Genomic DNA, 14382 nt, shown 5'->3' with positions numbered 1-14382 from the left:
TATTGTGCTTAAAGCATCAGCAAGAAACCAACAGTTCTCTCCAAGACTAAATGTAACGCCAGTAAAACTTGGTATTTGCTTAGAATATTAAATATGTATATTACTGGCATTATTGAAATCAGAATTATGTGGCAACAACTTTTTTTTTTACATTTCTTATAGTAGTTACACTATGTATACATTGACAACTATCATAGCTAAGCAGGACTGGATCTGTAGAGAAGATTAGACCATGCTTGAGAACTAGCTAAGCACACCATATGCATTTTAAAGTCTTAGGTCAGGCTAGAGGCTACTCTCTTCCTGCAGACTCCATCCCTTTTGGCTCCTAGAGTACATCAGCTGCACTTCTGCTCTCAACCTCTGTAATATCCACAAGGAATCTAGTTCACCTGCTCCAGGAACACTCAGTATGAGCCATGCAAGCATCATAAGCAGGGACATATCAAGAGATACTTCAAATTATAATGCTTATTTAGTCCTAGTTTATCCATCTTAAATATTTTTTCTAGATTATTCTGGTACACTGCTACTTATGTGCTAACACCAATTAGCTTATACTATCAACACTTTAAAATTTCTGCTTTTAGGTGTCAAATTTGTTAGCTACATATTGTCATTTTTAAAAGCTGCCAAATAAAATGCAAAGTTCATTTATCTTTTTAGCTGTATTTTAGGTTATTTTAGAAGCACAAACGGGTAGGAACACACTCAGAAGTTAAGATCACAGTTCAGTGCAATGCTGAGAACTTTAAAAAACCTTGCAAATTGAAACTTTACCCTGAATGAAATAACCAGAGGTTACTGTTCTTTCACCACTGTTCAATAACCAGTGAAAATTTTCAAGTCTCATCTGAAACACTGGCAACTAACATTACTGGTAATAAGCCCAAAAGTTGAAAGAGCACATTTCAAAATAATGCTTTGCAGTTATGGAGGCTATGAAATTTTAAATCCAAATAAGCCTTTTTAAAAAGCCCTACTGTTTAACAGGAACATAAACAAAAACAAATGAAAAATACTGCCACTACACAAAACAATTCTCATCTCCAATACCAGTGAGTCACAGAAATTTTTCAACAATTTGATTTTGATAAGCACTGTGGGGAGAGAGAGGAGGGGCAAGCAAAATTACATTTCCTAGAGGATACCATTAGAGGGGGCACAAAGTCTTTCTGCAATGTAAAAAAAAAAATAAAATAAAATATAACTCTGATAATCAAAAAGGAAAACATTTTTACCATTCCATTATGGAAAGACTCAGAATATTTTGGGTTTTTTAATCTGTCTTAACAATTCAGAATCACAAAATATTCTGAGCTAGGAAGGGACCCACAAGGTTCACCAAGACAAATGCTTAAGTGAATGGCCTATATGGGGATCAGACCTACAACCATGGTGCTCCATGCTCCAACCAAATGGGCTAATCTCTGGATAACTCCAGAGTGACTCCAGCCTTTCTCTATTTGTGTCCAATTTGACAAATACTCAGTAACCAGGAGAGCAATCCCATGCACTTTAGTCCTTTTAACTCTGATACTGCCTCAAAAACACTCCAAGTAGAGTTTAATGATCAGGGGAAAAGACCATCTACAAAGCAAACCAACCAATTCTTACTAATTACACTTTTTTTTAAATAAGACATGTGAAGCAGCAAATATCTAAATGCTTCCATTGATGCCAGTTGCCTTCTTCCTACAGAGCTTCTGAATTACAGGCTGTGTTTGATCTGAAGGAGGTGGAACTGTGAAGCTGTAGTCAGTTAGGAGGACTGTTATCATATTTTAGACAGTGGCTGTACATCAATCAAATATTTCAGCTTTGTGGAATTTAAGTCTCCCCTAGGCACCCTAATTAATAAATGCCACGACCATTAGGTTAGGCAGGCTGTCTTTACCTGATCCCATGGTGCTTAATTTCAGCAGCAATTGGGAATGCAACTACTGTATGAGAAGGAGAGATATCTCTCCAGCTGAGGCACTCTTTATGCACAATCCCCTCAGCCTGAGAAGAAACACTGAAGGCAGGGATTTTGACTTAGAACTCCACCATCAGTTAGGTCCTCCAGCTCACACCAGTACACAGGATTACAACTAGCCTTCTAGCCTTTTTGACTCTTCCAGGAGACTTAAAATGGTATTTTAATGTTATAATAAAACTGATACCTGTTAAATCCTTTGCCAGATCAGGGTGGTTCATAAGGCAGTGACTTGCAAATTTGACACACTCAAGGCGAATAGGTACGTGGATATCATTAAACCTAGTTAGAAACAAGACAATGTATTACAGCAACAAAAATTCCACTTCTGCTAAAGCAATCAGTTTATTTCTACACAATATCAAATCCTTCTCAAAATGTTTTTTATGCTTCCCATGCATGGTTACACGCATACAGCATCTCCGATTTCACAGTGTTAAATAGACTGTCTTCAGCTTAAAAAAATTCTCATACTCATTTGTTGAATCATGTTTTGAACATGAAAAGAATCTTCTCCTGGTAGAAAGAAGATCTCTCTTTTGCCCAGGCAGGCAAAAAACTATTAGAAATATGTATGATATATTTTAATTCCTTTTCTGCAATGCTACACATAATTAACCATGAGCCAGGTATCAGAAAGTCAAAGTTTTATATGACTGTGACATTGATCCCCTCCTTACACTGCATGACAGACAACAAAGAACTGCACATTTAGTCTACTACAAATTTCTTCTGAGATGGATCATTTAATAGCATTTCCTTTTAGAAGACTGACCTAGATGTGATGCTTGAAAACTAGTATTTTCTCACTTTTAATTTTTATATAGGTCATTTTATAACAAAACTGTTGATGCAATTACAGACAATTTTTCCAAAATTAAATGTGTTTTCAAGTTATCCTCAAAAATCCTTGGTATGAAACAAGTTAAAAATGTAATTTTAGAATGCTGTTGAACTATTTATTTATCAAATAAACAGATTTTAAGGAATACCTGTTTTAATAAGACCCAGGTATGTTTTCAAAATCAAGATATTTTTATGAGTGCTTCCTTCAATAACACAGATATTATAACTTTGTGAAAATCTTTAGTAGTAGATGCACATATGTGATTCTCAACTAGTAGAAAACAGTTCTTGTGAACAAACGGCACATAATTACATTGTAACACAATGACACATTTTCCTTTGGGCCCAACCAGATGTGATATTTTTTGATGACATTTCATGTTTTAAATAGTTACATACTATCAAGCAAAATACTTTGCTTCAATTACATTTCTCCTATTCTTAAAAGTAGCATTTCTTTGAGGACCCTGCTTTTGATGATTGAATGCTACATTATAAACTATGGCATTTGTAATAATTTTTAGGATTTGTCCTCTTTTACTCAAATCAAAAATATTTTCTTTATAGTAGCCAAATTTGGGCTTCTCCTGACTACAAGCTCCAGTTGTATTTTCTATCTCAAACTGGCAGAATATTTAAAAAAACAAAAGACTGAGTATGTTCGCAGCCTTGTAAATATTGCATACTTATTTTAAGGTACTCTAACCATTAAAAACATTGAAACTCATACACAAAGACTGTACAAAAAAGCCTCAAAAGCAGTCCTAATATCACCTGATACAAAAATGTCATTTGATGCTGTTTTAAAATTAATCCACCATTGAATAGTTTCACTTGTGAAGAAATTAAAAACTATTCATTTTTTCTTGTCAATGGCAATAAAGCTAGTTGAAAAAAATGCACATTAAAGATGATTTGTAAACGTTCACTCTGCAGAATGACAGATGTGGAAGATATGTGTAAAATTGCTTTAGCATTATCTGCCAGATCTGAGATAAAGCAGCAGGAGGGAATTCATGCTTAGCTGTGTCACTTGGAAAAAAAAAAACAACTGTGTTTGATTTCATTGAATGTTTTTCCTCCCTAGACAGGGAAATAAGTCAGAATATACCTCCCCAGGTAGCACTGCCAAAGTGGTTTGTTTTGAGATGCCAACTCCGAATCCTTTGCCCCAAACATTTTTGCTAGAAGTTTTACAACCTGCAGACGCTCCTCATTGTCATTGCTCTGGAAAATGAAGAGATATTTTTAAAATTTAAAAGGAAAACCAACCCAAAAAACAATACTATTTTGTACAGTTTTTACACCTTACATATTTCTAGAATTATCACAATACAGATCAATAGACCTCTCTTATATACAAATGTCCATCTCAAGACAAAAACCCTTCATTATTTTTTCGAGAAGACAAAATAATAAAGACTGTGAAAATGAAAAACAATGCAGAGACAAAAAACCGTTGTGAAATAAGCCTGGTGAAAAATATATCTTTATAATGCTTATTTACAGTTTACTGATTGTTAGGAAATCTGATATGTGCCTGTACAAATTCAAACACAGCATAAAACTTACAAAAGTCAGTCTACGCTTGTCCGCACATAAAGGTTTCTGGTTCTACAGAAGAATGCTTAATTGCTTAATTTAAAGTATTAGTTAAAAATAACAGTTTCCAGAATACAAGTTGCTAGAGAACATCAGGTTAAGTACCCAAGATCTGAGTTCCAAAGGATGTGGTCCTGTATTTGAGCCTCTATTCAAAACTGCTGAGGTACAATAGTCTTCATTCTATATTTAAAATGAGCACTAACAATGATAGTGGAAATATACTGGAGAAGGCCTTGCTTTCTCATTGTTTTGCATTACATTCTTTAATACAACACACAGTATGTGAACCTTTATACATACTTTGGAAACGTACGGTAACATTTGTGCAATTAGCAAGTACTTAGTGTTCATCAATGTTTTGCCTTTGCTTATTAAAGAAAAGGGAGAAAACTCAATTGGCTGCAACAATTCCTTGAAAAGGGGTAGCTAAAATTAATTTATATTAATATTATTAATCCCTTATTATTCCCAGATTTTTTTCTGGTAAAAGTAAGAACTGTGTAAAATACTGGTTTTTTTTCCAGCATCTTGGAAATTTTATTAGTTCAGTATCACCTTTTGAACATGAACAAGAAATAAGAGCACAATACAGCTGTCGGAATTTTTCTTTATGACACCTCAGTTTTAGAGACAAACTATTTCTCCTGACTCAATACCATAAAAGGGCTGAAATGTTTGCCAGCATGTCTTTTTAATTCAGATCGCTAAGAAGAGTAGAAGCATTTGTAAAATCCTTAAAGTAACAAAGTAAGAGAAGTGAAGGATGCAGTAATTTCTAACAGCAGCATATTACCACATTACAAAAGACTAATTCTTCTGAATATGCTTTAGTATTAGGTATTCAAAGCATTAATAGCAAATCCATTAAAATGTTTTTTTGCATTTGGCTAATTTTTTTTCCAAATGACATTACTAAAAGCACTTTACAACCACCTTGTCTTCATCTGCAATAAATTATAGGTACGTTAGTCCAGCCTCCATGACTTATATCCTATCCATTCTTGCATAAACAAACAAAACATTAAAATATTAAGCATCTCTGAATTTTTTTAGGTAACCAACACAGACTCAGAGCAAGATACTCCAGAAGGTGGAAGGAAGGAGTCAGGTGTGAGATCTGGGAGCACACTAAACATTCAACTCCTTAATTAAACAGCCAGAAATATAGAGGAAAAAGCCACAAGCAAACAGAAGAAAATAAACCCACAAAACAACAAAACCCTAAAATATCCTTAATTAATTAGTTGCAGAAGACGTTTTTGCTTTATCAGCCCCTAATCCAATTATAAGACTACCCACCTGTGTTTCTAGTCCTGTTGTAGAAATATCAAATACTTGTGATTACGGACCTTGGTACATAATTATTTGGTTCTTTCTAAATTTTGTGCCCTGATATTGACTTCCTTGAAACAAGGTTATAGACACTCCAAAAGGTAACAAAAATAAACCTGTACTTCTTATTGAACGAATACATTGCTACTACAGTCTCTCTCCTTTATTCTACTTTAAACTCCACTCTTTTTCTAAGGGTGAAAAAAAAGGGCATCAAACTCTGAAAAAATCCTAATCTTTCTCCATCCTATGAGACACTCTGTACTTGAGGAGTCATACCCTTCAACTTTTAAATAAATTCAGCACTCTAATATTGTTCCATCATGGTTTCTCAATACAAATTGACATGGAGCATGGATATTTTCAGCTCCTCATACATGATCCCAGCACACAGGCAGGTGCTCTTTGGCCTAGACATTGAGTCTGTTACTAAGTAAAAGCAGCTGAAGACAGTTAGATTGCTACCACAACTGAGTCCAAAAGAATAGGCAGCACTTAGGATCTGGAGAGACTGGGGAATAAGAAGTGGACACATAACCTGAAACTTGAAAATTTTAATTACCATATCCAGGAAGAAAGACAGCACTAAAATAAGAAGTCAACCTTTTATTAATTTTATTCATTACATCATACTGGTTTAGTAAACCACTAAGATAAAAGCCCAAACCCCATGACAATTAATCCCAAAAGTCTATTCATGAGCTTTCCATTCTCCTGAACATTTAAATGTTATTTGCTTTCTATAACAGTAATGTCTAAAATTCAAGTATGAAATCTGAAAAAAGTTCCCCTCCTTCAGTTTATTCTACAAGCTGACCTATATAATAATACATTAATTGCTCTTTCCTGAACCCATAATGACTCCCTGTCAGCACGAGATCTCTAAACACACCACCTTAAAATTCCAAATCAGGCACAAATGACTGGTCCTCACAGATGAGGTTAAGTTAAATGAAAATAGTGCTCATTCTACTGTTAATTCCCCAGACTCCTTTTCATAATCAGGCAAAAAACAAATTACAAGTAAGATGCAACCATGACTTCACACAGCTCTCACAGAGCTTAACAACAGAGTTCTGCCACCTGAGAACACAGGAGATTTTCTTTATATATATCTACAGAGGTGGGGCAGGTTGACCCCAGCCAGAAGCCAAACACTCAGACAGTCCCTCTCTCATTCTTCTCTCCAACAGAGGGAGGAAGGGAAGAGAAGGAAGGTTAAAAGGTTCATAGATCAAGAGAACAAGAGTTCAGTAGGTAAAATAAAAGCTGTGTGTGCAAGCAGAGCAAAAAGAGGGATTTATTCACTACCTGCCATCGGCAGGGAGATGTCCTGGCAGCTCCTGGAAACAGGGTCTCCACTCACATAAGGGCTCACTTGGGAAGATAAACATCATGAACACAAATTAATCCTTTCCTCCTCATTTCCCTGACCTTTTATTGCTGAGCATGTGCCCCCCTTTCAACCTTTTGCCCTAGTCAGCCTACTTGGGGGAGGAGGAGTGGCACAAGGGAGAAAGCCTTTACCTGTGCCTTCACTGCTGTACCAAAATAGCAAGGTGCTTGAACACTAGGTGGCCACATCATTTACAACCCAAGTAGTGAGTAGGTTCAACAGTATTACTGAGGCACCCAAACTTTCTCACAAGTTTCATGCTAAGTTTTTAACTCCTCTACACATGGTCAAAAATTTATTTGGCCTCTGAAGAGAAGCCCTTGGATTTTACCCCCACTTAAAGAGTCTACAACCCTAAACCCATGAAGATAAACCAGAAGTCTTCCTGCCAGAAAGAATGCAAAAGATTTCATGGAGATGGAGAACAAGAGATTTGGATTCTGTCAAGTAATGAGTCACAAACACAAAGGTGTTTGTTTACATCCTCAAACTCCCATCAACCACAGAGACTGGGAACAAGGCAATCCAATCAACCAAAAGGCAGTGGAGATGGTTCAGTCAAACTCACTGGTGGTTAGCTGAAAACCATCATCACTTCATTTTCAAAGCATGCCACGAAACCATAAGATCACAGTTATAAAAGTTGGAAAAATAAAATCTTTAAGGTCCTTGAGCCCAACAATTAATCAAATTACCATGTCTACAAAGAAACTATTACCTCCACTTCCCTTCTCAAAACTTACAGAGACAGGGACTCCATCAGTTCCGTAAGAAGCCTGTTCCAATTCTTGACAAGTCTTCAAGTGAAGAAATATTTCCTAATACCAAACCTAAGCTTCCTGTGGTGCAACTCAAGGCGCTTTTTTCTGGTCCTGTCACTTACTACCTGGGAAAAGAGACTGACCCTCGCACTTTGCTAAAACCTCCTTTCAGGTTGTTGTAGAATGAGTAATAGAATCTTCCTCAAGCCTTCTTTTCTCGAGGGTAAATGTTTAGAAGCAAAGAAATAACATATTACAAAGAACATCTGTTTCATGTACAGAATATGCAACTAGAGGTAACATTGCTGATAACAGGAGGAATCCATTCAGCTTCATGTAGAACTTGCCAATTTTACACCTGAAACCAAGCCTGCTCTTCAGCTTTCAAGAGAGCCAGAAGACTTGATGTTTTTCTTAGGTAAGTCTACCATGAGTGCATTTCATCTGGCCAAAACTGCTTTTGAAGCCTACTAAACACAAATGCATATTTTCAAAAATACAAAGAAAAATATTCAATTTGTCTTTGTAAAACACAGATAATATGTCCCTTTCCATGTGCTCAATGTATGCAAGATGAGATCATTCTGGCACATCTCTGCAACTCAGTTTTTCAGACAATCACAGGACTGCGATTCCTTTCTTTCAACACTGGACACAAGAGGAAAGTTTTTCATCATGAGATCAATCAGCCATTTGGGTAATCTCAGGGAAATGGTAGATTCCCCAGTATAGGACATTTTAAGATCTAGCCAGACAGAGTGCTGGGCCATTTTGTCTAGACTGTGATTTTGCCAAGAATATTTTATCCAGATGATCCTTGAGCTCCCTTTCAACCTGTTATTCTATGATTCTATGATCATCTGCTAAAAAATAATACATATCCCCTAAGCAGCAAAGCTGCAATATGAGATATTGGAAAACACTAACTGAGAGAGGCCCCACTACCTCTTGAGCACTACTGGAATATTTGCCTCAAGTATTTGCCTTCCATTATCACAACTCTGTGTTCAAGAGCCGTATCATACCATTTCGTAGAACAAAAACTGGATGCTCCTGTGAAACTATGTATTTGATCTAAACATACTTTACAAACTTTTATTTAAATACCTAGTAGTCCATGGCAAGCAAGCTCAAAATGACAAGGCTCCTTAACTGGCTATATAGAGACACAGTACTATGTGTCAAATCCAGAAAAGACAAAGTCCCGGAGTCAAGCTCCAAATGATACGCAGGGCTCACTGAAGCTCTTGGGTATTACACTGTTAATTTTAACTGACCTTTATTGAAAAAGACAACTCCCCTCTCCCAATTTTCAGTATGGACTGTCGTGCATATTTGTTTCCTTTACAAGCTGCCTGACCCAAGGCTTCATCAAGCTTAACAGGGTTACTGCTGTCCAGTTTCTTTTCACTTAAAGCAATAAAAAACTGGTTGTCTTCAATCATAATCACTCTCATTTCATTTTCATTGAAATCACACTCTTCTCAACACACTAATGAGCTATTTACCTGGAACTTAATTTTAAAATGTCAACACTAGCTGCTGCTGTTTAGAATAAAGCTAAAGCTATTGCTGGAGTGGAAATTATTTAATCATCACTGTCAGGTTTGCATGTAGAATAGACTTGTGATGATCACAGATAAAAAAAAAACAACACAGGTTGAATATTTTTCATTAATATTTTAGAACACTTATCTTCAAATACTCATCTCATCACAGAAAGATCTTAAAGACGCATTTAGAGCCCTAAAATGATTTGGGTTGGAAGGGACTTTTAAGGACATCCTTCAACTCCCCCTGCCGTGGGCAGGAACATTCTCCACTGGACCTCAAACACTTCCAGATATGAAGCATCCACAAGTTCTCTGGGAAACCTCTTGGGTTCCAGCATCCCAAAATTTAAACCAAGTGTATCTATTCCAAACAGAAGTGCTTTTTTTCTTCTTTAAAAGATGGGTCACTTGACAGCCAATGGGAAAAAACAGGCATATATTTTCTTATAACCTGAAGTATCAAAATACACACTGGAGTAACAAGATGATCACAGTGTTTTTGGAATAGCTACAAACTATGCTGAGTGCAAGAAAACATCAAGCAGTAAGAGTGGTAAGAATGTAACTATCAGATCCTACATATTTTCCTAGAAACATTGTTAAACTGGATCATGCAGACATTAAGCATGAACCACTTACCCTTAAGGTTTGGACCACAGTGAGAAAACTACACAAAGGATGAAAGTGATAGAGAGCCACAAAATACATGTACATCATCTGAAATGAGCACACTAAACAAAGAACAGAAATGCAAACATGAAAAAAATGTGTTGTAAATTAAGAAGTATAAAGAAAACATGGAAATGCTTAGTGCTGAAATCAGCTAGCTGAAGAAAAAGACCAGAATGTTCTCTGGTGTGGGGAAAGAGGAAACAAAACAAGCAACCAAACTAAAAAAACAAGTTGACACTGGCCACTAGACTTTCTGATTCCAATAAAATAAGATTCAAAAATTATATCAGCAGTGAAAATCAAGAAATATGAGTCAGTGAAGGAGCAGGACGACAATTGAGGAACCTGCAGATTTTAGTGGACTTAAAGATGGGAAAGGTACTGCAATCATATACTATTATGACAGCAGGTAAGACTAACTGTCCTGAATAACACGTTCAGCTGCAGAAGTACTACTTTTATTGGAGTAAGAATGATAATTGGTTGCCATCTGTAGGAATAGAAATTAAAGGCTGAAAAAAGGTCTTCTTTGAAGACACAGACAGCAAGCAGTAAATTGAACCCTACTTCTCTAAGAAATGTGAACGGAATCATAAAAGCATTTAAAAAACCCTCATCCAACAAGTGTAGCATGCCTGCCTAGCAACATTAGGGAAAAGTAATAGGCATGAACAAGTCACTGTGATAATAAATTTTACAATAGGAGGCCAAAGGTGCTACAAACCTAAAATCTGTCCTCTGTAATAAAAATACATTCAAACTTACAAGTGACCCATCAAGGGTACATCAGCCCTCACGTTTAGTAATAGATCACATATAAATGGAACAATATTAATATAATCACACTCTGCACAGAAACTCTGTGGAATGACAGATAGAACAAAAGTAGTGCAGAATAAAGGGAGAACCAACTGTTATACTGTATTTGCCCAAGTGATGGAGACATTTTGAAAAGGAAGTCAATAAGAATATCCTCCAGACATATGAAACAAGCCTGAAAAATGATCATAAGTCATTGCAGCAATTATTATAAGACATACTGATGCATTCCAGTTGTCTGCTTACATCTGTCACAGAACTACAATTAGAACTAAATTATTAGTATATACATTCAAAATATTAAGTCTTTTACAATAAATATTAAGTAAACTCAGAAATAAAACAGGTCAAATTCTCAAGTCATCAAAAAAAAATGGAGTCATTGCTAGAAATATACAAGTCAAAACAATCTTCCAACCAAATCCCAAACAGAAACACACACTCACTGTAGGTTAACACACTTTAAGTTAAACTACATTTTTGAGGGGTTTTGTGGGTTTTCCTTTAAACAATGTAGAAAAGGTAATTTTTACACATAGTTATTAGTTTTATTTGCCAAATAATTTTAAGAACTTGTCAGTAAAAAAACACCAACACAATAATGGTCAAAGCACACATGTTTCAAATATATAGAGAGGGTAGAAAGCGTTTACCTTAAGTTTGAATTCGAGCTGTGGTAGAACAGAAAGCAAGAGGTGACTGTCAATATTGTACAACTCCAGAATTAAATCAAACACATGCTCTGACAGGTCACTAATGGATGTTTTACCAAGCATAAGGACTTGATTGAAGAACTGGAAAAAAAACAGATTACACATCAACAGTGAGAGTATACATGTGCTCTTCTAAATCCTATGCTAAATCCTAAAACATTAAATCACTTTTAATCTTACAACATTAATTTCACTACTAAAAGAAAAAGGATGGAAGGTGCCACATATTGTGCCACATATCAATGAGAATTCCATAGCAGAAGGCTTAAAATATCATTGTCTCATATCAAATATTACACATAAAGGAAAACACACTGAACGTGAGGTTTACCCCAGCAGGCCTAAAAGTAATTTAAGAAACGCAACATGAAAGGAGTTTCAGTGCATCATATCTTTTTATAATGGGACTATAGTCATTATTCCACTAATGAAAATAGTAATTTCAAAAGCATTCTAACATTTAGCATTGAAACAACTGGCTAATTACTGCACTACACAGCTGACTAGTTAAGGAGTTGAAAGTAAAAGCATAGGAAATGATAACTGATTGTTCCAGAATTTGTATTTACAAGCTGCATAATGCAACTGTAAAGCAAATACTCCTTCTTAGTAAACTTGACATATTTGAGGGAAACTTCATACTTCTCATTAAAGATAATATTTCCACACTATTTTCAACTATGTCCTCTTTGATGGGTAAGAAGCAACTAAAGAGGAATATATATATAATATATTGCACCTCACTGTAAGTTAAAGACTGGCTTGAAGAAATGTTTTGCTTTTCTGGATACACAATTGCCTCAACGTATAGGAAACTAACTGATACTGTGTTTTTAATGTATCTCAAGAAAGAAAATTTTCAACACCCCAAAATACTTTTCTCTTGTGAGAAACAAAGAAGACTCCATGTGTGTTCTTCCCAGGAAGGAAGATTCTTAGTGTACAGACTTCCTCAAAGCTTAGAAAACTTCACACAGTTTGAAGTTTAATCTAACCTTACAGATGAACAACATTAAAAACACATTTCCATGCAGCAACACCTTCTCAAACAGCGGGTTTGAAGTATGAGTTTCTACTGAGGATTTCTAAAAATCTTAGGAAGTACCCACTTTCTAAGTGTTACTAGTCTGAAAGTAAGAGAAAGTATTGAAGGTTTTCTATTGTTTTCAAGCTCCTGAGGTTTTGGATAGATTCCATAAGACCTGCTAAATCCTTAACTGCTTGAAAAATAAGAGGTTTTGTTTTTTCCTATTGTGCAACTCAAGTCATAGCATATCCCTCTCTGATCTTGACTTCTCCTCATCCCTCTTCTATTGTTATGTCTATGATGTCGACTCTGCTACTATCCTCAATGCAGTAAGTTTTCTTCTTTACTATCTATTCTTATATTGCTTCTTCTACTGGTGTGATAACAGTGCTAGAATTCTGCTCTATCTGCAACTCTCTTGGCTCTAAATAGTCCTATCTCCTCACTAAAAGACAAATTCTGCTACAGAAACAATATTTACATATTTTTATCAGAACAATATATATAAATACACTTGGTACTCCAGTCACTCTAAGGATTGAATCACAAGGTCTTTCAAGACAATAAAAAATGAATTATCCATTGCATTTTCCAAATTATAAGTATTAAGTACTTAATAGTTTCTATATAGTAAAGAATTAGACGCAAAGGGACAGGTTATGAAGTGCTTCATTAATACAATCATTCTCTCAAAGAAAAATAAACCTGTAAAAAGTTATCTTTCATCCCTTTTCATTTTTTTCATGCAATTCATTCTTTTTTATAACACAGTTCAGTTACAGGAAGTATTGATTTCCATGTTTGTTTGCACTACTCACATTAGTAATGTATGGTTCAATTGCTTGTGCTGTCCTCTTTAGTAAAGCCTTTGCCAAATCATAGGCTTGCTTGTTTAAATTCTGGGGAAAAACAAACAAAACCCAAAACAGTTATAAGCACATGTATTTATCTAGAAACAAATCCAAGAATTTAAAGCCATCATGTACTGGCAAATGCATTAAAGAAACAGCCTGTTCTTTTTATATTTTCTTTATATTGCAATGAAGATAATATAGTAAAAACAAAGATATTCCAGTAGTGTCCATCGGTATTACTGAGAAAAAAGAAAGAAAAAAACCTCCTGGCAGATGAGGGCTTACTTTTCTGTTGCACATCTAAAATTGATGCTCGGTGAACTCAGTGCCTGCATTTTACTGCTCCTCCTTATCAGTTTCCCCAAAAACCAGGAAAGCGATACGAAGCAACACAGAGACATTTACAGCCACCACAGAAGTGAGACTCTGAACAAGAGTACAGAAAACACAATTCTGCCCTTGTATCAAGCAGCCACCTATGAGCCACCACCACAGCCTCTCCATCACACCATGCAAAGATAGTCTGCTGTCTGAGACAGCAAGGTAAAAAGATCTTAGAATCTCAGTTTATGGGAACAAAAAACAACTGAACTAATTCAAAAATTTAAAAACATAACTCCCTCTTCAACATTTCTTTCCTTCCATTTGTCTAATTGGGTTATTGCTCTATCATTGTTTTCTCCCATTTCCTGCACACATTCTCCATGCTCTAGTTGCTTCATCCTTTCTTCAATTTCTATATCACAATTATTTTTCAAAAATTTTCAGAAGAAAACTCAACTCAGCCCTTGTGACACCCACTGCAGAATTGATTAACACACAGAAG

At 35.6% G+C, this 14382-nt stretch overlaps 1 protein-coding gene across 2 annotated transcripts in view; it reads right to left on the bottom strand.

The window, feature by feature from the left end:
* PDS5B (PDS5 cohesin associated factor B) overlaps positions 1 to 14382 on the bottom strand; it is a 76894-nt gene that overhangs the window by 47062 nt on the left and 15450 nt on the right. For both annotated transcript variants that reach the window (XM_062514699.1, XM_062514700.1), the window contains exons 6-9: positions 13521 to 13601; positions 11616 to 11756; positions 3936 to 4051; positions 2166 to 2260 (exon numbers count right to left, since the gene is read on the bottom strand). In XM_062514699.1, coding sequence (XP_062370683.1) covers positions 2166 to 2260; positions 3936 to 4051; positions 11616 to 11756; positions 13521 to 13601 — 433 coding nt within the window. The remainder of the gene's footprint in view (positions 1 to 2165; positions 2261 to 3935; positions 4052 to 11615; positions 11757 to 13520; positions 13602 to 14382) is intronic.

Source organism: Cinclus cinclus, chromosome 2 (assembly GCF_963662255.1).
Source record: "Cinclus cinclus chromosome 2, bCinCin1.1, whole genome shotgun sequence".
NCBI classification, from domain to species: Eukaryota; Metazoa; Chordata; class Aves; order Passeriformes; family Cinclidae; genus Cinclus; species Cinclus cinclus.
The sequence above is the reverse complement of the archived record's forward strand: the minus strand, read 5'-3'. Positions and strand labels throughout refer to the sequence as shown.